General features: G+C 38.5%; 2 protein-coding genes across 2 annotated transcripts; both read left to right on the top strand.

Moving 5' to 3' along the window:
* Positions 1-960: 960 nt before the first annotated feature.
* On the top strand, positions 961-1792 carry LOC120291810 (aspartyl protease family protein At5g10770-like). Its single transcript, XM_039309550.1, has 2 exons — positions 961-1249; positions 1323-1792. The coding sequence occupies exons 1-2, from the start codon at positions 961-963 to the stop codon at positions 1790-1792; spliced, it is 759 nt and encodes a 252-aa protein (XP_039165484.1).
* Positions 1793-15727: 13935 nt separating this feature from the next.
* LOC104439420 (probable protein phosphatase 2C 59) lies at positions 15728-22730 on the top strand. Its single transcript, XM_039309208.1, has 9 exons — positions 15728-15897; positions 16057-16343; positions 17906-18033; positions 19933-20031; positions 20238-20396; positions 21181-21267; positions 21382-21473; positions 21894-21968; positions 22233-22730. Exons 2-9 carry the CDS (start codon positions 16105-16107, stop codon positions 22389-22391), a joined length of 1038 nt encoding a protein of 345 aa, XP_039165142.1. The 5' UTR covers positions 15728-15897; positions 16057-16104; the 3' UTR covers positions 22392-22730.
* Positions 22731-25595: the final 2865 nt, after the last annotated feature.

Here is a 25595-nt window from a genome sequence, read left to right on the forward strand (position 1 = left end):
GCGTAAAATATAGCATGATCATTCATGAAGTGACGGATAGTTTACTTAATAAAGAGTGTTACACTCCAACCACATTGCAATTAATTAATTAGCTACTCATAAACATAAAATTTGATTGCTTAGATACCATGAGAGCTTTGATGAGTATTTTCAATAGTATGCTGCCAATGATATCTCATTCCTTGCATCTAACATAGTTCTTGCGGTAATATAATCTCTTGTTAATGCGTTTGTGACTTCCGTTATTTCTTTCTTAGTGAACTCAACCCTTAAACTAGTTCACAAGTATGGACCATGCTCTCAGCTGTTCGATGGTGGCCCCATCAACCACACACAGGTTCTTCTCGAAGACATGGCAAGGGTGAAATGGATCCAATCCAAGATCTCCAACAGCATCAGTGGCACCAGTGATTTGAAGGAGTCCGCCGTTAGCCTCCCAGCGAGTTACGGCCCCTACCGCAGCAGCTATGTGGTGACTATAGGCCTTGGCACGCCGGAGAAGGACCTGACGCTCGCGTTCGATACAGGAAGTGCGCTTACTTGGACCCAGTGTGAGCCTTGCATCGGGTCTTGCTATAACCAGACCGAGCCAATCTTCAACCCCTCTCAATCCTCGTCCTATGCCAAATATCTTGCTCCGCGCCATCGTGCATTCAGCTTCCTTCTGGCACAGGTAATAATTGACAGGCACGTGTTTCATGTCCAATCAGGTTTTAATTGGTGGATTACAAAATTAGACATCATCAGCACGTAATAATTAAGAATAATGATCAGTCGTGTCAATGTTTGTAAGTTGCCAATTGAAAGCCTTCCTCCATTCTCATGGATGGCCGGAAACAAGCCCGATCAACCATGTTGGCGAGATTTTTATTTAACAGAATAAAGACAAAGAAGAAGACTGCTAGTTGTGAGAGGTTTCTAGAAACACGTTTAGAATCGCTTTGTAAATCAACTTTAATGATGAGCAGATCAGCTAACTGGCTGCAGCGGATCCACATGCGTCTACGGGCATCATACGGCGACGCGTCCTTCACGGCTGGGTTCTTTGCCACGGAAACGCTGACCCTAACCCCGACGGATGTTATTACCAACTTCGAATTCGGTTGTGGCGAGAACAACCAAGGGACATTCGATGGTTTCGCCGGACTCCTTGGGCTCGCCCGAGACCCAGTATCGATCATAGAGCAAGCGCGACCCAGTATGGCCGATACTTCTCATACTGCATTCCTCGTTCAACTAGCGGCACCGGGTACTTGACTTTTGAAAAGGGTACAGTCACATCTGCCTCGTTGAACTTCACGCCGATGGTGACAATCGCACAGAATCCGCTCTTTACGGCATCAACATAACAGGAATCAGCGTAGGAGGGAACCCACTTTCCATACCGTCGACTGTGTTTTCCAATGCCGGCGCAATCATAGACTCGGGGACCACGTTTACGTATTTGCCTCCAACTGCGTACACCGCCCTCCAGTCGGCATTCAAAGAGGCAATGGCAAACTACACGAGTGCGCCTCCAGCTTTGCCGTTAGACACTTGCTACGACTTCAGTATGCTTAGTGACATCACCGTCCCAGCGATCACGTTCTCTTTCGATGGGCCAATTAACGTGGATTTGGATGTGAGCGGGATGTTTTACGTGTTGGATCCGTCGCTAGTTTGTCTAGCATTTGTGGCCAACAACGCAGATACGGATACAGTCATCTACGGCAACACACAGCAGAGGACATTTGAGGTGATCTATGATGTGCCCGGAGGACAAATTGGGTTTGGTGCCCAGGGCTGTTCCTAAGATGGCCATGGTCCCCTCGAGTTGCATTTGAGTTCTCGGAAGGAGAAGGAATCATTCGAGTGTGTGCTCTAGTAGTACTTGGTAGGTTTGAAGAATAATAACGAATGTCGTTCTCCTTGTCACTTCAAGTCGAAACACGCTACGATCGTGATTGTGTGGTATAGTGACTGTTGTGAGTGTTTTGTTTTCCATCGGAAGGAGATAAATGAAACATCACGAGGATTTTTATGAAATCCACGTAACCCTTTTTAGATGAACATTTGGAAAATCTTAAGTATTCTGTAGCTCTATCTTATTTGAAGTAGAATTTTCGCGATTAGGAATGCCTGGTCTTCGGGATTTTCTTCTTCTTTGGCGTGGGGGACTTCGAAGGAGACCGGTGGGCGAAATAATCCCTTTTGCGAGGTGGCGATTGCATTACCGTGGTCCGTGGGCCCTCCTAATTCTACCGATTACAACTTGATTTTCCTACTTAATTATTAATCTTATATTAGATTTATGAATTGCCGCTAACATTTCTTGTCAATTAAGAGCCAAGCCAGAAGCTTGCCTCAATATGAACAAGAGATTTGGCTCTGATAACTTGGTTACACTAGATTCATTTCCGTTTTATGTACCTTTTTCTCTTTTATAAAAAATTTTACCATGTGATCTTTCCTTTTTATTTCCGTTTTATTATTTAGAAAAAAAAAACCACCAAAAATCCCAAATGTTGACACCAACCCGATTATTTATTTATTGCATAAAAATTAGGATTAATTTTTAACCCCTAAACAAACAAAAAATATCGGTATTAAGTTGCATAGCATAGAGTTATAAGAGTATTTATTTTTTATTATTGCATTTTCTTGGGCCGGCAACAAATGGGTTTGAATTGATGGTTCTAAGTTTTAATTTAATGAGTTGGATTAGGCTTATGGAGAGAGGGAATTGACCCAAGCTCATCCTTCTTTGATAGTCAAAAATTGACTTGAGAAATGACGAGCTAGAAAATTAGTATATTTTGGAAAAAAAAAAATTAGTATCATTCTTCCAATATTCGTTCAAGAACATAGAAAGAAAACTTGGCCAATGAAAGGAAACAAAAAGAAAGAATAATATGGCGTGGATCTTTCATAATATGTGTGTGTATACATTTATATTGAGGGGTATATTTCCTAGCGAAAAGGAAGTTTTTGGATGAGGAATATTGAATAGTAGAAGGGAATATTGCATGAAGGAGCATTTATTTGGGGCAACATATTTATGCGCGTCGAAGGCGCAAGCGAAAAGAAATCTTTATTCATATTTTAAGGCTAAAAAAGAAAGAGAATATGGTCGCTTTATTCAAAATGATGACAAGCTTGGGTATATAAAGGGGCTAAAAGTTGTGTCTGTTTGTGCAATTTCGATTGGTGAAACGTGAGAGATTCTTATCATTTTCATTTGTTCTTGTTCGAGTTCTTTAGTAATGAAATGTGAGAAAGAGTCAACAGTTATTTGTGCATTTCCATCAATACTCATGGATTGATTTAGTGAGAATCTTCCCATTTTAATTCTAGAATTATTTTTCATTTTTCTATTATTTTACCTTGTAGTTTGTATGTAAAGTTTTTTTTTTTTTCCTCATCAGATATGGATCACATACAAAGAATAATATTTTTTCATGGGCAGTATAAATGATATACAGTTCTTACCAAACAATAGACATAATAAAATATGAAAATATCAAATTTTAATACTGCGATTAATCAAACAGTAAATATGATATAGCAAAATCCCCAAATTTTATATTATAATTTTATCCAGTCTTATCCAGGACTAGAAATTCAAACGACCAAACACACGCATTCTTGAACTTTTTCTTTCTAAATCTTTTTATGAGGATGCAATCGAAATATGCTAAATATGCACGAAAACAATTATTCATTAAAACTCTAATTTTCTGATAAAGCATTATCAAGATGCAAATAAAACATGAGATTCTATCTTAGCGTGCAAAATATGCAAACATTAACATGATTAGTTATGCAATAGTAACAACCTAATTAATCCCACGGTGCAATGATCGTCTTAGTTGCAATGTAGATGCAATTCTAATCTAATTTTCTCGTCCTTTCTTTATTTTTATTTTATCTCTAACAAACGAATTAAAACCTGAAAATCTACCACATGCTCAAGTAAGCATGAAAAATAACCTGTATGCATAAATCAACCTATATGCTGAACTACCATGTAATGTAACTATGGATTTCATGAAAACTGGCAGAAAGGATCGACCTAAGCGCTCTTGGATTTTCAACCTTAAACTTCCTCCGAGAGCAGGGTTAGTGCAAACCGAAAATAATGAAACCAAAGCAATAAAATCTTGAAATTTGAAGTAAAACCAATCTAAACATGTAAATCGCATGGACGCTATGCGAAATCAACATGGAGGATGTAACATCCTCGATTCCGGCCCCCCTGTAAGGATTGGCCATAAGGTCCTGAAAAGATTGATCATGAGCCATTGGCCATGGATCGATCAATTCGATCGCAAGGAATTGTGGATCGGTCATGGACTAACCGACCGGTCATGATTTGGTTGAGGTGTCGGCCGTGAATTTCTACTGACCATACCAATGGGATAGGATCACTAGCTCATAAGATGACCTTTTGATCATGAGAATTGATCACGAGATGATTTTGGGTAGTCGGATGGTCACAGGTCAATTCGACCGATCCGGGTCACGAGTGATTCCCCGGTTATGCACCGATATATGGACGATCCGAATTGCTCAAATGTGACCATCTTTTGACCAAAAATACATCATTCCCTATTTAATTCTTAGTGATCGGAATGGAATCTCGAATTGGTAATGTCCGATCATGGATTGGTAACACACCGACCATGAACCCTACCAGTGGATCGAGTGCCGATCAGAATGAGCCTAGGGATAGACCCAACTATTCCATCACTAAATCTAAAGTCCATGAGTGTCTTGGCTTAGTGCTAAGTCATGGGTAGCCTTAGGATTGGTCTTGAACCGATCTAAGGACAATCGACCCTATTGGCCAACCGACCGTCCAAAGGAATGGTTTAGACAAATATGAAACGTAATGGCCGAACCTCGGGTCTACGTGATTCGGTTTTTTGATGTGTGACTAATGATCCCTTCCTCAGTCCTAGAATCAATTTGGACGATAGAATTCTCTAGCCCGCCTTCTTAAGGAAGGAAAGGATAAAGCAAAATAGAATTCTAGAATCTCTATATTAAATTAAGGATGATGAAGTGGCCAAGCTAACCTAGGACTTAGTTAGAAACTTGGGAGATAAGGATGCCAATTAATACTTCTTGACCAAGTGGGACGCCTCCTTTTCCCAATTAAGGATTGCAACCTTTGATTTTCGAAATTTCTGGGCCTCTGCTATTTGCCAATTTCACACAAATTTTTTTGGTGCAAATTTAAAGAAACTTTTTTCATAAAGTTGTTCTAAACATCTTGATCTAAAATATACTTAAATTTCATATTTTTCTGAGGTGAAATGGTAGGGACTAAGGCCCAATCATTCACCATTTGGAACCTGTCCAGTGTAGTGAAAACAATGACCAGGTTGCCTTCTAGAATTTTTATAAAATTTCCGTTTCAAATTTAACCATGATTCCTTGATAAAAGTTTTAAAGGACGTCTATATCTACAATATATAGAAATTTCAAAGAGTTTGTGAAGATTTAGATTTCAAATGAGTCTCTCTCCAACCATTGAATCTGCTTAACGGGCATATTATTGGGTTGTGTTCAATGAGTTGCTGCTCTTTCCACAGCACGAATTTGACTTGACTTCCTCATGAAAAATATTATTTAAGGTATTATCTGCAACACATTAAAATTTTATAATTTTTCAAGCCAATTTGATAAAGTATTGATGCTGATTTCGAAAACTGCTCGAAGTTGTTTTCACCCCCAAGATAAGAGGGCCACACACCCAACTTGGAAGAGGAAAGGGCTGCACGTCCAACTTAAGGAGCAAGGCTAATCTAGAGTCTTCTTAATTTAGGATAAGGATGCATTAAGTATCTTTGGATTCTAGTTCTTCAATGCCAAGTTGAGGTGTGCCTTAAAGGAATAGGCCATAATGCCTCCTAACCTAAAAACTTGGAGAGCAAGTTTGCAATATGAAGATATCTAGCCTAATTACTCAAGATCCAAACATTAAATGGCAAGGCTTAGTCATTGGCTTAGGTGTCCTCATAATAATTATGTGTAATTATTTTATGATGACTCAACCCCTTAGATGGACCAATGGAAAGATGAGCAAGTGTCGCCCTTAGGAACTAGACTTGCCACCTTTACCTAGATTGCCCATCTACATGAAGATGATTGGTCCATTTGAAAGGATCATCATGAGGAGTTTGCCTATAAATAGAGGCATTCCCTCCCCTCATTTCCACACAACCTCCTCTTCCTCGCTCTCTCAACCTCACCCTCACCATCGCCCTCTCTCTTTCTCATGGCCATGCCCTCTTACTCGTTCGCCAGCCCGCATGTTGCTCAATCACCAAGGCCGTCCCTTGAAGTGTAGTAAGTAGAACTTACTAATATTTGGTTAAAGTGTTGTGTGACGCTATTTTGAGCTTTTAACAAGTCCTTGACTAAAGTTGATTGATTTGTTGCTGCTTGAGGTTGGGTTGGTTTCTTAATTGAGTTCGGTTCTTGTTTGTTGAGCTTGGCTCTTTGGCTTGAATTGCTTTAAAAGAAGTTCAATTTGTGTACTTGTTTGACATGCTTCGGTCATGCTTTGACTCAAACCGATTTGAAAAGTGTTTTTGTGAAAATTTGCTATTTCCTCACAAAATTATTTCAAACCTTTTCACAAGTGCATGTTCTAGTTCACGCCCCAAGCTTCGAAAAAAAAAGGGCTTTGTCGGCCTTGACATACGTGGGAGCATGACGGATCAGTCCTTTCTTAGTCTAGGTGCAATATCGAGGCATATCGTTCCCGAGCAATCTTTGGTATTAGGTCGGTAAACATGTCACGACAAGCTAGTCCTTCATGGTCTCGGTGCAATATTAAGGTGTATCATTCCCAAGCCAAGTCTGGTACTAAGTCGGTAAACATGTCACGACGGGCCGGTCTATCATGGTCTCGGTGCAATATCGAGGTATATCATTCTCGAGCCAAGTTGGGTATTAGATCGGTGCTCAAACATGTCGATCAAGTCACGATCCTTGTTTCATGCTCGGCATGCTTAATGTCTCGATTTCGGTAAGTCATTTCACACACTTATGCATGGCACACCTTTGGACCCTTGAACTAAAAGTGAAGATAAGAACTTGATTGTGATGCTTGATGCATGGTTACATGATGGACTAATTTCTGGCTGTCAACTGATGGATTCAACGACGTTGCCCCCTCGCCAACAAGATGCCCCCACACCAACGAGATGCCTCATCGGAAGGACGAGATGTTGTGATAATTCTAGCCGTCACCCTTTGATTAGGGACGTTGCTCGATTAAGTTCGGATGCCCGGCGGATTCTAGAAGAGTCAATGGATTTAAACTATTAATAAATGAATCTCGTGTGCATAAGTGCCTCACACTATGAAATAGATTTTTGGTTAATGCTTGCATATGAGTTAGGCGTGAGTTCCTCGTATTATGGAATGGATCTTGTTTATGCTTGTACAATATTGAGTGAGGCACGAGTTCCTCATGTTGTGGGTGAATATTGGTCTATGCTTGCATACTATTGATTGAGGATTCTTCATGTTTCATCCAAAACAAAAGCATCCAAAACAAAGCTTTTGTTTTGCTATTGATCTGTCATCGACTAATGTTTTGGATGAGTTATATGCTTGTTGATAGGCGAGGCATCCTCCTACCGAGAAATTAGTAGGTTTTACTCATTGAGTTCACAACTCACTCCATTGTTTTTCAGGATTATAGGCATTAAGGTCTCTCCCACTAGTGCTGGAGTTGCAATCTTACTTGAGGAGCTAAGGTTTACCTAGCCTTTGAAGCATAGAAAATGTAGTGGTTGTAAATATAACGGCCCGTGACAAAAGGGGCTGGTAAATGTAGCTGACGTAATTGTATGTTTTTAAATGATTGTTTTCCTAGTTGCTTATTGTTGTCTGGTGTTGTATGTAATGCTTTCGCATGTGCTTGATGAAAAGATAAAAAGAACGGGACGACGTTACAAAAATAACCCCTCATCGCTTGTGACCCTGCAAATGGAGTTGGGGTCGTGACAAAGGAATTATGACATGCTTCTATACTAAAGCCTTATTTGGTAACCATTCTCAAAACAACTAATTCTATTTTTTTTCTTCCTCAAAAAAAAAAAAAAAAAAAGAAATATATTTGGTAAAAATTTTATTTCAGTAAACAAAAATCTATTTTTTATTCTTAAGAATAAAATCAAGAAGAAAAAAAAAAAAAGTTACTTCTTGTTCCTAGGAAAAATTTCAAGAATCAAGTCTAACTTTTCTTTTATTTCTTTTCTTTCTTTCTCCTTCTCTCTTCTTCTTCTTCTTCCTTCCAGTCCCAGTCGGTCATCACTTGCCACCAACCACCGCCACCAACCGACTATGCGAGGTCTAGAGAGCTCGCCGAAGGCTTGCCTTGCCACGGTGAGCCTCGGCCTCACCTAAGCAGTGTGAGCTCGACCTTACCCGGCCTAGCGAGGCCAAGCCTCGCGCCGACTAGTGAGGCTGAGCCTTGCCTAGCCACAAGCAAGGTGCCTGGCCATGACAAGCCTTCAGCAAGCTCATCGAACCTCGCCCAGCTGGCCGACGAACAGCCACATAAAAGGAAGAAGAAAAAGAGAAAACGAAAACGAAAAAAAAAATTATATATTTATATATAATAAAATTATTGAAAAATTAAAAGAAACAAAAGAATTTAAGAATCCTACCAAACGCATTTCTATCCAATTACTAAACGTGTTCTTTTGCCCATAAATTATTTCTGAAATCATAATCAGAAAAACCATTTCTCATCAAAATTATTATCGGTAACAAAATGGTTATTAAACACACCTTAATTGGAACTTAAGTATGCTGAAAATGATTACTTATCAAAGGCCAAATATTTTATTTTCCCCACACAGGTTCAGACTGAAAAATGACGTGGTTTAGTGACATGAATTCCTTAATGCAAAGAATACTAGCAAAACCGAACCTATTACTTGTATGCGTCTGAAATAAACATGTATAGAAAAAGATGATGCAAATCAAGTGTACATAGAGGAAAATCCATGGGGATTAACGTAATTCAAAGCCATATATTCATGTGTGAAAAAAAAAAAAAAAAAGCCTAATCATAAACTAACCTTTCCCATCCCATCCAAGCAAGGGGGCATCATAGGCAAATTGAAAACTACATCAAACATTAATGATGCATATTAGTCACTCATCAAACTTTATGGACCCCTATTCAAAAGTCTTACGGCCAGCAACTACATTTAGTGTACAAATTAAGAATGATTCTTTTTACTTTTTATTGACATTCCTACATTAATATATTCTTTATTTTTGTTAATTCATCTTACTATGAAAAACATAAAATAGTTTCTAAAGTAACTAGATGGTTCGAAACTTTGGGGGAGAAACTAGGATCCTAATGCTTCCTTAGAACCCCGGGCTTATTAGTCTCCCCTTAGACACGTCGTATCCAAGGTACCTACATAAACCATTCGCAAGCATGCTTGAACCCAAAGTCGATGCTTAAGATATAAAGAAATCGCTCTTAAAAGTTAATAGACCAAAGAAAATTTACGCACTTAAGATTTCAAAAGAGTTTCACCCCTCAGACTCTCAGACTTTCCTCTTCCTCGGGCAGTCAGCGGGGCCACTGAAGATGAGCGAACAGGACCAAGAGGGAATTACCTCCTAATAATGCTAAAGCATTTAATTTAAACGATCACCACCCCTGCATACATTCCATAACAAATGGTCCACAATCATGTCAGCTCTCCCATCGGGCACCACTTACATTCTTTGAAGCCTAACTATTTCTTGGAATGGGGATCGCTAGCCTAAAACCCAACCAGAGATTTGGAGACTTGAACATTTCGATTCCACTAAACTAGTTTGATCACATAATCTTGATAACTAATTTTAGATCTTGAACACATCGCCAATACTAAGTGATCATTCAAATGTTGTTTTTGTGGGGTTGTTTTCTCTATTATCTAACTAGTACTCAAGCAATGTATCTAATGAGATAAAGTAAACACCAAACTGAAAGCACCTAGCTAAGTGATTGTTATAAGCCTCCGGATATAGACCACCATCAGCTTGAATTTACAGACTAAACCTATCTAGCTGACTTTATATCTAACCATTTTACTAGTGACAAAACTAGACTATTCTAAACAATCTTTTATTATGAAAATAGTCTAATTAATTTTTCTTTATAAAGCTAGAATATATTGAATGAGGCCTAAACTAATTAGAACCTAAGTTCATTACCTAGCTAACCTAATTACATCTAAGCTATTCTAGGTTAAACTATTCTAATTGTCGCCATCCAAGGCCAAAGGACCACCTCGACGGTCATACTTCTTGGACTTCTATGTCACTCCTCGACCAGTTGAGCGAAGCCATTGGAAAATCTTCTGAAAGACTCACGCATTTGACATGGGGGAATCTAGCTCCGCATAATGAATCAGGATAAGAGAGATATCTACAATGGGAAAAGCGGATTCGTTCGTTGAGGAGGTAGACACGAAAAGTGAGATGTCATAGAAGGAGAGACAAAGTGTTTCAGGAGGAGGCGGTATTTTCCTTTTCATCGTGAGACACTCTTCATCTTTTATAGTCCTTGTCAATTGCTTGAAAGGCCGTCAAAATGATCGAATACTCATTCCATTTGCAGTGAACTCAACCTCGAAGCTAGTTTACAAGCACGGTCCAAGCTCTCCCCTTTCGAAGACATTGCAAGAGTGAAGTGGATTCGATCCAAATTCTACGGCACCAATGCCACCGACAGCTAATGTCTCAGTCGTCAGTGTCAAGTATGGTTACTTTTCGGCAAGAGCTACTCAGTGATTATAGGACTCCGCATGCCAAAGAAGAGCCTAACCATCTTGTTCAACACAAGAAGTGCGCTCACATGGACCCAATGCAAGCCATACGCAGTGTCTTGCTATGAGCAGACTGAGCCAATCTTCATTCCTCTGAGTCTTCGTCCTATGCTGTCATCTCTTACTATCCTCCGTCTTGTACTAAGCTTCCTTCTGACACTAGTTATTAACCACAGCTGACTTTTAACTCAGGGTACTCCATCTTAGGACTTTTACATGATAAGTATACTAAAAATGCCAAAATTTGTGTACGACACTCATTTTAGTGCCAAAAAAAAAAAATTGATCACTTAAGTGCTACTTTTTATTTTAAAAAAACATTTAAGTGACTCTGATATGGGTCGTCGGAAATTCAATGTGACTATATTTTATTAATTTTTTATTCTACATAGCTCGTCGAAGTGCATAGTCAACATATAACCCTAAACGACATTATCTAAAAGTTACAAATAGTGATCATTTGAGTAATAAATTTTGTTTAAAGTGATCATTTTATTATTAGTTGGTATTGAAAAACAATCATTTCAATGCCAAGCACGCCACATGGAAATGCCACATGGACAGGAGTTTTTAGAAAATCTACCATGTCATATTATAATTTTAATTATAAATATCACATAATTAATTTGGCTAGAATTTCTCACCGTTAGCACTTAACTAATCTTTTTTTCTTCAATTTGGCAATTAAGTGAACCCATGAAAATTTTGACACCAACGTAAGCTTCCTACGCAACTTTTGGCACTTATAATATACTTATCCCCACTTTTACCCGTTAGGAGATTTTTTTTGTCCCGTTGATTTTGACTTCATGTTGATTAATGGAATGCAAGTCAAAAACCTCACCCTGGCGATTCGACATGTTATTCCACATCAAGGTATGTGGACGATTTCCTCCACCAAAGGCTTCTTTGTGATAGAAACACTGACCTTATCACCAACCAACACAATCGCCTGTTTTGAGTCTTGGTGCAATCAAAACAACGACGGGTTCGAGGAAGAAAGTATTAATAAATAAAACCATGTGAAAAAATAAAATAAAAAAAAAAAAATTGAAAATTTAAAATTAATATTAAGATGATGATAATAGGAGATCTTAATTCGGTCTTAGTCCATTTCGCATTCAGCCCACGTCAAAACACATAATTTTAGCATTAAAAACCTAAGAACTTAGCTCGACCAAAAATCAATTGAGCCCAGAAAGGAAAAGTCCCATAGCAATGAAAGCCCATTAACCCTCTTCCCCAGCCTGTGTGGCTCAACTCATCTCGGCTCTGCAGCAAGACAAACGATGAATGCGTGTGTTGATGCGATACAATCCTCCACTAATAACTGCTCACCAAATTTGGAGGTCCTTTTCTTATTATTTTTTTCCGTGCACTGACAGCTATTTCTAATTCAGCAAAAGGAAGATCTAAGTCTTGTTCCTCTGTTTTTCTTTTCTCCCTCCAATAATAACCACTCGTTGAAATTCAGAAATAAAGGAGGATCATGTCTTCCAAGTTAGACTGTATAAGGAGGAGCGCACTCCTCACTTAAAGAACAATGGCTTCGGTCCTCTCTGTGATCATGGATTCCAATTGGATTTTCAGCAGTGATTGGCAAATCATAGTAATTCTTCTAATGGCATGCTTATTCCCGATATTCATCATCAAATCCCTCAAACCCTCACGATTGAGGGTCAGCGTCAATCTTTCTATCAGACTGAGACACGGCCTCAGTTTTCCATTTCCTCGAGAAGGCCTCCTCTAAGGCAGCCAACTAGATGGTTAGTAAATTATTTGTATTTCCTTAACTCTTTGAATTTTGAAATTGATCTTCTTTTTTCTTGTATAGGAGGAATAGAAGAAGCAGGTGGTGCGGAAGATAGAAATTTGCCTTGGACTTTTACCTGTTAGGAGATTTTTAACAATAATGAAAGCATTAGATTATAAAACTGACAAAATTCAAGCACTTGCAATGTCATTGCCCTTTGAATATGATTCAAAAAGAAAAAAGAAAAAAGTCGCAATCAACATTTTCATCAAATTCTAGCTCTATGGCTAGACCACACTCATCATGTCCACCATTGACATAAGTCTATCACTAAGCCGTGCCCAAAAAGTTAAGCAAGTCTATCATTTAGCCAAGCTTCAAAGGCCTTTGCTACTTAATTTGGCTCAAGTATTCTCTTTTTCGAACTACATGTAAAATTGGTTAAAGAATGGTAAAATCGCAATGATTTTTCAATTTGACACAATTATGTCAAACTTAAGACTATGACATGATGAAAATCATTTGTACGATCGTGAAAATTTATATGATTTAAATTTACATTCTACCAAGATTTTATCAATATAAGATTTCAACCTAGATTGAGATCGTTCAGTGGGTTTAAAATTGTAATATCTCGAGGTTTTAATAAGGGAGAATCATAAATCCATATTTAAATGTTGACTTAAATGTTACAATTTTACAAATTACCCCACATTGGTACCGAGCAAATATGATTTAAAGCCTATCCTGTCATGTGAGTTCCACAAAGTTTTGTGATTCCACATGTTTTCTTGTACACACTTGCTACCATAATACTCACTAGTCTCGACCATCACCACCATCCCTAGTGTAGGGAAACTAGAAGTTAGGATTTCAGCTTGTGAAGAAGCCACAAAACTCAAAAGAGCTTCATCATCGTAACAAAGCATTCTCGAATTTGACCTTATGAGTCGATAGCTTAGTTACGTCGGGCGGGCATGTGCAGTGAAAAAATGGACAATTTCGCCTAGAGAAAAGTTTGAGTTCACCCATTAGCATATTCATGTTTGGACTTGTTTTCATTCAAAAATTTAAAGGATTAAGTTATGAGTACACTAGAATATATTAATTCTTATGTATCCATTGTAAGAAGTTTAAATCTAATTTCAAGAGCCAAGACACCTTAAAATAATTTAATCTAATTTCAAGAGCCAAGGCACCTTAAAATAGTTTAGACTACTTGTTGCTTTTACAATTTGTTGTTGTATTTACAATTTGTTGCTGTCCAATTCAAATTGACTCCACATCGTTTAAATTAATCACACCGACCAAAAATACTTTTGACCTAATAACCCCAACATATGAAAATATTACTAAGGAAATATATCAAAATCAGAGTAATTAATGTGATTGATAGTTGCCAAAACTGTTCTCTATTATCAAAAAACTTCAACCAAATAAAATTTAATCATAAATCTCTTATTTCTATTAGGTTAATACCCCGAAAAACCCCAAACCGGTACACTTGTGACAAATTTACCCCCAAATTATTATTTTTACCATGAAAACCCCAAACCGGTAAACCCGTGACAAATTTACCCCGACTCGACTATAAAAAATCATAAACCGGTACATTTATGACAAATTTACCCCAAACTAATTTATTAGACTGCAAAAAACCCTAAACTGATAAATTTGTGACAAATATACCATATACTAAATTAGATTAATACCACAAAAAAATCACAAAAATTGAAAACTGTGACAAACGGAGCATAAAATCCTAAATCGGTATACCGGTTAACTGTCACGTGTCATTTAACTTAATAATTTTAGAATAAAATTTAACGAAAACTAACATAGGGTAAATTTGTCACAAGTGTACCAGTTTGAGGTAAATTTGTCAAATGTATACCGGTTTGGGGTTTTTGGTGGTCAAAAAAATGGTTTGGGGTAAATTTGTCACAAGTGTACCAGTTTGGGGTTTTTTAAGTATTAACCATTTTTATTAAGGATGCATTGGTTTTACGAAAAACTCAACATTTCAAAAATAATTTAAAAAAATAATTATTTGTATCACTTATAAAAATGGACAAATAAAAATATTTTCACTATTCACGGAAATAATTAGGTATAAACTATCGTTTATAATCAAAAGGTTATTTCTTACTAATCTTTCGAAAATGATCTTCAAATTCTGAGTTTTTCGTACAACCAAAGTTGACCGATGGTTTACCGACCCCCGGCTTTGAAAAATTCACCAACGAACCGTACTTTTCCCCTGGCCAATAATTAACGCCCGTGGGTGGGGGCCCACCGCCCACCTGCATGACCGCCGTGTACTCACCCAACCACCCGATAAGGACGACCCGACCGGCCGTTTCGGGGGCGTTTGACCGGGTCCGTCTCGGGCTGCGTGGCCTACAAACCAGCGTGACGCGTGCGTACCCCCGTTTCCGGGCATTTACTCTAAACAAACCAACCCCACCCTCCCATTTTCAAGCCTTAAATCCCACCTTTTTTTTTTTTTAATTTGAATTTAATTTAATTACCCCATTAACTTTTTCCAAATCCAAAATAATTCGCCGAATTACTAGAAAATCCCACCCAAAAAGTTAATTATTTAACTAGTAAGTAAAACCTAAAATTAATACGCTTATGAAAAGTTTATCTAAAACCAATTTTTCAACTATAAAAAACTTCGAATAAGTACACATATAATAAATTTATCAAAACATTACAAACTAATAAACTTATAATAAATAAGGGTTTCACCTTAAACCCGTACATCATTATCCATGACGTAACATCTAACTTAATAATTCAACAATAAAATCGATAATAAGTCAATTTTGTTATAAGTTTAATAGTTCAAAGTTTTGTAGTCAAAAAATTAATATGATATTAATTTGTGGTTTTTTCGTAATATTAATTATTAATTTTATTGTTCCATCCAGAAAATTATTATTTCGAAATTAGGAATTCTTATTTTTACTTTTATTTATAAAAAAATACTGTTTTTTTCTTTTTATAAAATTAGAAGGGAATTTGTTTCTCTCTCTTTCTCTCTCTCTCCTCCCCGATTGCGTCTAGTCTCAACAAACGACCCCTCGAAAACGAATTCCGCCATTGTTTATTTCCGTTCTCCTTCTTCTTCTCTTCTTCCTCCACTCCCCTCTCTCTCTCTCTCTCTAGACACGATGATGATGGAGGTCTCCTTCTCCCCTCAAATCCAGCGTCGTTTTCTCCATTAACGCCCCCCACCCTCGCGAAGGTTCCTTCTCCTCCCCGTCGCATTCCGCTCTCTTCTCGCACTCTCTTCTGGTAAACTCCCTCTCCCTCTCTTCCTCTCTCTCTCTCTCTAGAACCTTCTCTCTCCTCCTCCTCCTCCTCCTTCCCTTCGTCCGTCGATGCCGATCGCCTCGCCGGCCGACGCGATCCGCGCGCGGGAATCGTGACGACGGGTTTGGGTCTCTCGCGCAGGTCGGAAAGGGCCGGAAGGAAATCCCCCGGGGATTTCGAGGCGATCTCATGAACGTTAGGGCCGCGGGGCCTCTCGATTGCTGTCGCGATAGTCTGCAGATAACGGATCGCTTGGCCGAGCGCGGGCTGCTTCTTCTGCTGTCGACCTTCTGCGTCTTGATCCGAGGGAGCGCGGAGCTGTTGGATTCCGTGGATCCGAGCGACGGGATGGGTTACCTCAACTCGATTTTGGCGTCTCCGAGCCAGATTCACGCCGACGACGCCCCGGTCAGCGGCGGCGGGCTCAGGTTCGGTCCCCTTATCCCTTGCTAGCTAGATCTCGAGTGCTTGGATTCGTGTGTTGTGCCGTTGTGGTGAATCTTACGTATTCCTGCTTGTCCTGAATATGGTAAATTCTATGATTTGGGTGAGTAATTTTCGCATGCGGTATCGAAATCGAGACCCCCGTATCTGTGTCTTTTTTGTGTCGATCTCTTCTCTATGCAAACATGAACTTGACATTGCGTATCAGAGGCTCGCGATCTCGGCAAAACGCCTCGTGAACCTGTAAATACTTGCGGTTGACTTGGATTTTAAGATCCTCATGTCACGTAGTTTGATCGTTTCGGGGTCTTCTCGTTTAATCGATGGTATCCAACCATTAATTTGCAACTTGCGTAGAGCAAATGGTCGATTTTTCGAAGATAGAAGCTATGTCAAAAGCCTCTTTACCTCATCCAAACCTGTCTGTTGGTTTCAAAAGAGAGCTGCTCCGCTAATTTTCGTTTATTAAATGCATGTAGCACTCCCTAGTCTTCGGGATGCATTAACGTCTATTGTCTTTTTTTTCAGTTTCGATTTACAATATGGGGAAGATTGCAAGAGTTTCTATCGACCGAAAAAATTAAGAAATCAGCATATATTTCTTGAAGTCCTTTCATTTAGTCCTCCTTGCCCTGTCTCCCACGTTGATATGTTAACCGCGCAATGATCACCAGTGGGAAATTGTTGGGCAAAGTGTGATAGATGGTTTATAGTGGACTTTGTAGAAGCTTCTTCTCATTTAATCCTGGGATTTTCCAGAATGTCTAGAAAAGCACCATGCTTCTAGCTTGTTCATGACCAACCTGGACCTATTAAAAGCTTCCCTACCACACCCTGCAGGGTTCTGGATTGTTCTCATGATTTAATGCAGAGCTCTGACCTAAATTTTTACCGAGTGAGCAACTGCTGTTAATTTCAAGATCTATCATGTAATTGGAGATTTTGTTTTGTCAAATTCAGAGGGTGAGGCCTGACAACAAGTTTGACAATAGGTTTGATTATTGTTTTGACAACATGATCTTATATTGCTGACTTTTATAAATTGTGTCTGCTGCCATAATTGAAGGTCTTTCAAGGAACAAGAGCTACATATTTGGTAACCTGCCATAGTAGAAGGTCTTTCAATTAAAAAAGAGCTATATAGGTTGTAACTTACTTGCAAGCCCAAAAAATCGTGTGTATTATGGCCTCTCAATATAAGACAATGGAAGATAGCTCTCTCTCTCTCTCTCTCTCTCGTTTATGCTATTATTTTGTTGGCAGTGTTATGATTTAGAACCTCTTCTTCTAACTTTGCAAACTTTATTCTTGTGAAATTATTACTTTCCATGAATTGAGAAGTCAACTTCTTTCATTGATGAAGAAAGTTAATGTTCAGTAGATCCATTTAGTGCCATCAGGCAGCTAAATACACGCTGAAATTAGCATGAACCGTCCATTGTATGGTTGCTGATTTAAAATCACTTCTTCATATATTTTGGAGGAAAGCATCAATTATGTTTGTCAGCCAGTTTTTTCTGACATAAGGTTTTTGTCCATGGAACAGTCAGAATGGGAAATTCAGCTATGGATATGCAAGCTCTCCTGGGAAAAGGGCTTCGATGGAAGATTTCTATGAGACAAGAATAGATGGTGTAGAAGGGGAGATAGTTGGTCTTTTTGGAGTTTTTGATGGTAGCTCTCTCTCTCTCTCTCTCTCTCTCTGTGCGCGCACGTGTTGGGAGTATGAATGTGTGGATGTTTGTTTGTGATTTTCAGTTGTAGAAATTAGGCATTCTTATAAATATATACCATGGGAACTCTAGACTTGATATTTGTCAACCATATAGAGAGGCATTCTTTTGCTGTACAGGACACAGTTGCTTATGGTCATTAATTTCAGTGATCCAACGTAGCTGCAGTCTTCTCTTTTCAAACTGGATTTGATCAGCATTTTACATTGTTGTTAGTTTTTGCCCTATTATCAATTTAGTTTTGTGTACATTTTTCTTCAAAAATTTCATGTAAAATTTTCACCATATGAACGGTTCCTATTAGAGTTTTGATTTGTGTATGTCCCCAGAGGGTTTCATGGTCATGGACTGCTAGTCATCGGATGTGGCTTGATACTGGAGAAAAGCTAAAGCACTTTAGGTTTCCATCTGCTTGTTGCAATACTTGAGGTTGAAACCCTTCGTGCATGTGCAAGGCTGTTAGGATGAGAGATTTGGTAGGGTAAACTGTGTAATTTCTGCTGAACTGAAGTATCTGATTTGGCTAGCTTGCTAAGGAGGTGCAAGAGGTGGGATGACAGTAATGGTGAGAAATTTGGATGGTGAATAGGAAGTTGCGAAACTGCCATGTATGGGGAAGGGCTGGGAAAGAAGTTGCTTTTCCTTTTCAATCAAGTGCATTTAAGCCAGTGGCTTGGTGTTATAACAAGGGTGCTGATTATTTGTGGAGGAGAGGCAAAGCTTGATCCAAGAGGTGCAGGATGGATCTTTAAAGAATTTGAGGGTGCTTATGGAGAAGGTGTGTTCAACAAATTTAACAAGGCTGGCAGGAAATGTGGAATCACGTGGAAATTGAGGTGCAAATTGACCTCAAATCAGAATATTTGTGTGATAAATAGCATGGGAACACCATTTTGATGACTCTTTACCAGGAGATATGCAATGCAGCTGGAGGGAAAACAGTAATATCTGCTCTTTTGGTACCTTTATGAATGGAAGAATGGTCTTACATGTATGTCAATTCTTTGAAAAATGTCTCAGAGGTGGAATCCCTCACAAACTTTTTTGATACCCTATGCGGGCAGATAGTGAATTATGTACTGGAGATGTTGGTTTGGGGTAGTAGTAATGGATCTCATCTGTTTGAAAAGCTATCAAGGCTGCTTACAGGATGAGGCTGGCCATGCATGAAGATGGAATTACCCATGGGAGAAGCATTGGGTAGACGAGTTTCTCTCCAGTGTTTGTTGCTTTTGACAATCTTGAAAAGAGAAGGAAAATGCTGGTCCGCTTGTGCTTTCTTTGTAAATGGAGGAACAAACAGTCAACAATCCATAGCCATATGGTAGCTTATCTTGTAATGTTTTCCCACCTGCATTTCGTCTGTGCCTGGAAGACTGTTGAGGGCAGAGAGCTGTGGGCGTGTAACTAGAGCTTGCAAGGAAGAGAAAATAGTCATCTACATGATTTATTTCTCCAACTTTTGGCTTGTTCAGGAAGAAAAACGTGAAACATATGATTTAATCATGGATGCATGGTTTGGGATTTTTTTCTTTTTTGGCTATATGTGCTCCATTTTTTTTGGAGCATTATGAGAAATGGGACAGCATCCACCTTGGTGTGCTTCTGTGAAATTTTGAGTTCTTATATATTTGTCCTTTCAAATTTAGCAACTTTTACATTGGGTTTTGCTGTGCAATGTTGGGACTGGATTTTTATAGGCAACCCTTTTTTTTGGTCAATATGTAGCAACCCGTTTAGTGGGGTAGTATGTATATATATTTTTGTATGTTTGTATGTATCTTTCATGAAAAAAAGGAATTAGGGATGACAATTTTTTTTCCTTGAATTGTTATTTCAGGTCATGGGGGTGCACGAGCTGCTGAATATGTGAAACAAAACCTCTTCAGTAATTTAATCAGGCATCCAAAATTCATCTCTGATACCAAATCTGCTATAGGTTTGTGGCTTCACTGTCAACAAATGGGCTCTTGACATTTCTATTTTATCAATCGGTGAAACAAACTTCGTATAAGAAAGGCCCATGGTGGTTGTGGCACATTTTCGGGATCAAGTTTTCATTCTCATAATTCCTTATTATGTATTCTCATTGACTATTGAAATTCATAAATGTTCTTCTCATACTTCTTTATCAACCTATTGCAGCTGATGCATACAACCATACGGACTCTGAGTTTTTGAAATCAGAAAATAATCAGAATAGAGATGCTGGCTCAACTGCTTCCACTGCCATCCTTGTTGGTGATCGGTTGCTTGTTGCCAATGTTGGAGATTCTAGAGCCGTGATATGCAGGGGCGGTGAAGGTAAATATTATCAGTATGGATGCTCAATTTTTGTTCCATTGGAAAGTGAAAACTTGAGGTACTTAGGCAATTTTGATTGTCCACCCAGAGGATTTGGGATCTGAAATTGTCGTCCAACAATGGGCATCATCTATCCAAAAGCTTCCTGAAGGAGACTTTTTTTTTTTAGGAAGTGGTCGGAGGGGGCTGACTTAGGGGAAAGTTATAGGACAGTAAATAATGCGCAAATCATATGATTTCAAATTTCTCCTACAAATTATCCTATCCAGTTGAGATTTAAGTTCTTTGTAAATATTCTTTCACTAATCTGATATTAGGTGAAACCATCTTTTGTGGGTCATTTTCTGTAAAAACTACCAGTTGTTCAAATTTCTAAGTGTTACACTTGGCCTTGGCTTCGTGGTTGTTGTTTGATCAAATTATACCTGATATGATGACTTAAGAGAATTAATGGGATCAGATTTATGGGTAGTGAATGCAGATGAAGTGGATCAATTTGTTGCAACCTGCATGTCGTTCCCCTTTTGATCAGTTGATTTATCTATGTAAGTTTGAATGGCAAGTAGGTTTAGCGCAATGGTTGATAGTTAGCGTTTTAGATAAATGGCTTATCTGCGTATAGGTATTGGATATTATTCTTTCCTTGCACTCTTGGCATGTCTTTTTTCAAAAACATAAGTCAATCAAGTTGCATCTTATCCCTTTCTTCCTTTATTATTGTGATTTTCCTATCATGGTTTTACGATGACTTTTTCACCAACAATTTTATATTCTCTTTTTCCAGCTATTGCTGTTTCTCGAGACCATAAACCGGATCAAACAGATGAGCGTCAACGCATTGAAGAAGCTGGAGGATTTGTTATGTGGGCTGGTAAGATTCTTCATTCATATCATTCCTCAATATCGATTTCAAATGTATGTGAGCACACATTTTAATCTTGTGGGTGCTCTGTGTTTGGATGATCACTGGACTTTCTGCACATAGGTACCTGGAGAGTCGGAGGTGTACTTGCCGTGTCACGTGCTTTTGGGGATAGGCTTTTGAAGCAGTATGTGGTGGCTGATCCTGAAATTCAGGTCTAGTATAGCTCTTCTATGTGCCTCTGCATTGTCCTTACATCACTTGTGTATTTGTAGAGCCTGTACGAGAATTCAAACGAAGAACTTTTACCAGGGACTCTTGTAGTGTAAACAAATTACGTCATAATTAAATCAAAATATTGATGACTTATAGTTTTAGTAAGCACATTACAATCAATTCATGAACAATTTTTCATTTTAAGACAGCTTCTGTCAAATTTCCTTTTTACACTGAAGTGTTTTAATAAAGATTCTTTAACAAAATATCACACTGGATGTCTTATTGAGATATGTTCATATTTTGATTTACACTATTTATCTCAGAGATGATTGAATGAGTGGAACTTGATTTGCTTTTATTGTGGTGGCACTTCTTTGCCTGAGCCTCAGCCTCTTATTATCCTTTCAAAATTGCAGGAGGAGAAGATTGACAGCTCACTTGAGTTTCTCATTCTTGCTAGTGATGGGCTGTGGGATGTTGTCACAAATGAGGTTGGCGTTTCATTTAATTTTTCTTCATATTTTTGTCTCTTGAACTATCGCAGCACTGTCCCAAATAATTAGATTACATTTGCTTCCTGCTGTTATAGGTTGACCTAAGATCTTTTCGGTACCAGTTGTCATTGGCCACTCTGATATTCTTTATCCACATACATAGAGTCTTGGCGAGCACATTATAGTTTTAGATGTTTTCTTTGGAATGAACGAATGAGGTTTGCAACTGTACTTTTTACTTCTGTGCTTTAATTTGCGCAGGAAGCTGTTGCAATGATTAAGCCAATCGAAGATGCAGAGGCGGCAGCAAAAAGGCTCATGCAGGAAGCGTACCAGAGAGGGAGCGCAGATAACATTACTTGCGTTGTCGTCCGTTTCTTGGCCAATCAGGGGTGTTCCTCTCAAAGCAGCTCTATGTAATCGCCATCCCACGCCACCACTTGCTCTGAAGGATTTCTTCCCTCTTTGGTAAAAGCTCTGATGCTAAATAAAAGTATGGTCAATTAACTTGACATAGGATTTCTTCAGTAGCGTAATACTAAGGTAAAGATAGAGACCTAAAATGAAACCTTACCAGACTGCTAATGTGCATATCAGCAGCTTCCTAGAATAGAACCACGTGTGGATTTAGTACGTGTACTTTGAGTCTTCTTTAATCTTAGATAGAAATATTCATGAGTTGGAGCTGTTTTATGTCTGTAACTTGTAAATGTGGTTCCAAGTTCAGTCCTTCAATATATATGCTCTTTGTTCTTTCTCCCCATGTATTTTAGTAGAGTCTAAAATGCAAGGTGAGTCTACACCCGCTTTTGGAGTTAAAGTGTTGGCCGGTCTAATCGGCGGCAGTGGATCCTTTTTATCGGCTTTATGCAAAAGTCTTTTGGGATAACTCTTGTCGCTGAAGTCACTCCAGAGGTGTCCAACATGCAAGGTGTGTCTGTCCCACCTTGATAAAAGATGAGTGATGGATTGGATCACTGGCGAAAGAAGTGGTCGAGACTACCCACTCCATTTGTTTATTGGCAAAATCGCATTAAATTATGCATAAAAAAAAAAAAAAATAGTAGGCTATCCATTTAGAATTCGGCTCGTGGCCATGCGGAAGTCTGGACCGGTATTACGTTCTAATAATGTATTGTAGGTATCCTTCAGGATGAGTCTTAGGACATCCTGGTTCCTCCGTACTTGCTGGGTACTAGGGACTAGGTTTCTCGATTGGACTTCTTCCTTGTCTTGCTCGTTGCAATCCGTGTTAGCAACCTATGCAATTGCAGGCATATGTTGCTAAAGCTTGAGCCACGTCATCGTAGTGCTGCAGCCGATGACCTCCCGGGTTAGGGGGATGTAAGTCAATGGCCAAGAGCTGGTGAGGTCAAAGGATCGACTCCAAAGTTTTTAATTTTTACGGTAAATCGACTCTAAAGTTGGGTGGTTCTGAAGCTGTTTGTTCAAAATAAAGATGTCATCCTTGTCAACTCCATCCCTTCGACTAAAAAGAAAAAAAAAAGTCACTCCATCCATTGTGAAAGATTGGTCTTACTTTTTCAATTATCTAAAAGAATATGATTTTATGGCAAAAACACGAAAAGATAAATGATCATCAGAGCGCCAGAAGTTAATGATGAAACTATCAGATTTTATTATTAAATAGCCCCGGAGATATTGTCGAGTGTGGATGAGATTCAGCGTTCGCACCTAAATAATTTTTCTATGTTCAAAAATCAATCGATCGGCAGATGACGTGGCAAAATTCACATGATTAAAATGATTAGCGTTGTTTTTAACTTCATACATGTCTTTTTAATCGATGACATTTTACTTTGGTACCATTCGGAGCCATAGTGTTGGAAAAAAAAATCCTCAAAATGAATCTTCTGTACTACCAAGGATTCAAAAGTGAAGTCGAATCGTATTCTCAAGCGAACTGCAAAGATCCGTGGGCCATCGTGTCGAGATCTGTAGACAAAGGAAGCTTCATCCGCCAACATTTATTCGATGAAGTTCGTGTCAAAGAGACTTTGTCGTCGACCTTGACGAGAGAAATATGCGAGGTACTTTCTCGTTGTAATCTTTGAATTCGAGATGGTGGAGGTCAAGGATGTGAAAGGAGAATGGAATGGATTGCAAACTATATTAATTGATGAAGGGAACTTGTTAAAAAAAGTTCTAAATCTATTACATTTATGGGGATTTGTTCATAAAATTTTTAATTATATCAATTTAATCTTAAATATTTTGACATTTTGACCTAATGTCAATTCAATCTTTCCGGCTAATTTTGGTTAGATATTGCTAACATGAATGTAGCCTAATGTTAACGTAAATAATTTTTAATAATATTTTGATAATTTTTCATATTTCTTTTAAAGGGGGTGGCGCAGTTGGCTAGCACGTAGGTCCCATAGCTTCTTTTCCTTCTCTTTCTTTTTCTATTTTCCTTTTCCTTCCTCTAGCTAGTTATCGGACCTTAGCGACTAGTCAGATGCGAAGGCTAGCGAGGGACCTCACTAGCCATTGGGGAGGTTGAGCGTTGCCTAACCCCTAAGGAGGCTCAAGCCCTCACTAGAGGCCATGAGGGCAACCTTATGCTAGGCTAGCGAGGGTTGAGCCTCGTCAGCCATGGACAAGGCTCAACCTTGCCAGATTTGATAAGGTCATGCCTCGGCAAAGACCGCAAGGGCGGCCTCATGTCGGGCTAGGCAAGGCTCGCCCTTGCCGGACCGAGTGAGAATCAACACTCACCTAGCCATGGTGTGGCTCACCATTGCTAGTGGGGGCGAGCCTCACTAGCCTTTGCCTTTAGCCAATCGTCGAGGCAATTGATTGGAGAAAGGGAAAGGAAAAAGAAGAAGAAGGAAAAGTAAAAAAGTAAAAGGAAAAAGAAAATAAATTAATAAAAAATAAGATTTATTAAGATATTATTAAAAGTTATATACTTCAACACTAGCCGGCCTATTTGTCATGGCCAACATCCACGTCAACAATATCTAATTAAAATAAATCAAAAGAACTAAATTGGCTCTTGGTCAAAAAGTTATAAATTGATACTATTAAAAAATTTAGGATTAAATCAACACTAATGCAATAAGTTTATGACTTCTTTAACACTTTTTCTTATGCATATGCAATTACTTCATCTGTTGCTTGCTCATTGACTCCAACTTATATTGATTGCAACATCTAAAGAGGTCATTCCTACCAACCAATTCTTCACATTTTGACACTTACCTGTTAAATTAGTTGGTATCTTCTTGCAAAGAGCACGATATTGCAAGATGCTCAATCACCTAAATTAGCATAAATGGTTGATAATGTTTGATTCAAATTGGACTTTTTTTTTTTTGAGTCGAAAGAAAGATACCAATCATATATTAAAATAATATTCAAGAGATACATCTAAGGCTTTCAAACCTAGCAATTTCAAATAACTACGGAACAAATCAAAAGCAAGAAAACAAATAACTTTGCAGTTAAAAACACACTTTCATCCCTCAAGAATATATCTAACACCATAATGTTGGTGGCCGATCACCAAATGTAATAATAAGCACACACTGAGATCTCCCATTTTAATTGCAATGACTTACAATCTCTAGGTTCAATGTACTCATCAGCATTGTCGTG

Source organism: Eucalyptus grandis, chromosome 3 (assembly GCF_016545825.1).
Source record: "Eucalyptus grandis isolate ANBG69807.140 chromosome 3, ASM1654582v1, whole genome shotgun sequence".
Lineage (NCBI taxonomy): Eukaryota > Viridiplantae > Streptophyta > Magnoliopsida > Myrtales > Myrtaceae > Eucalyptus > Eucalyptus grandis.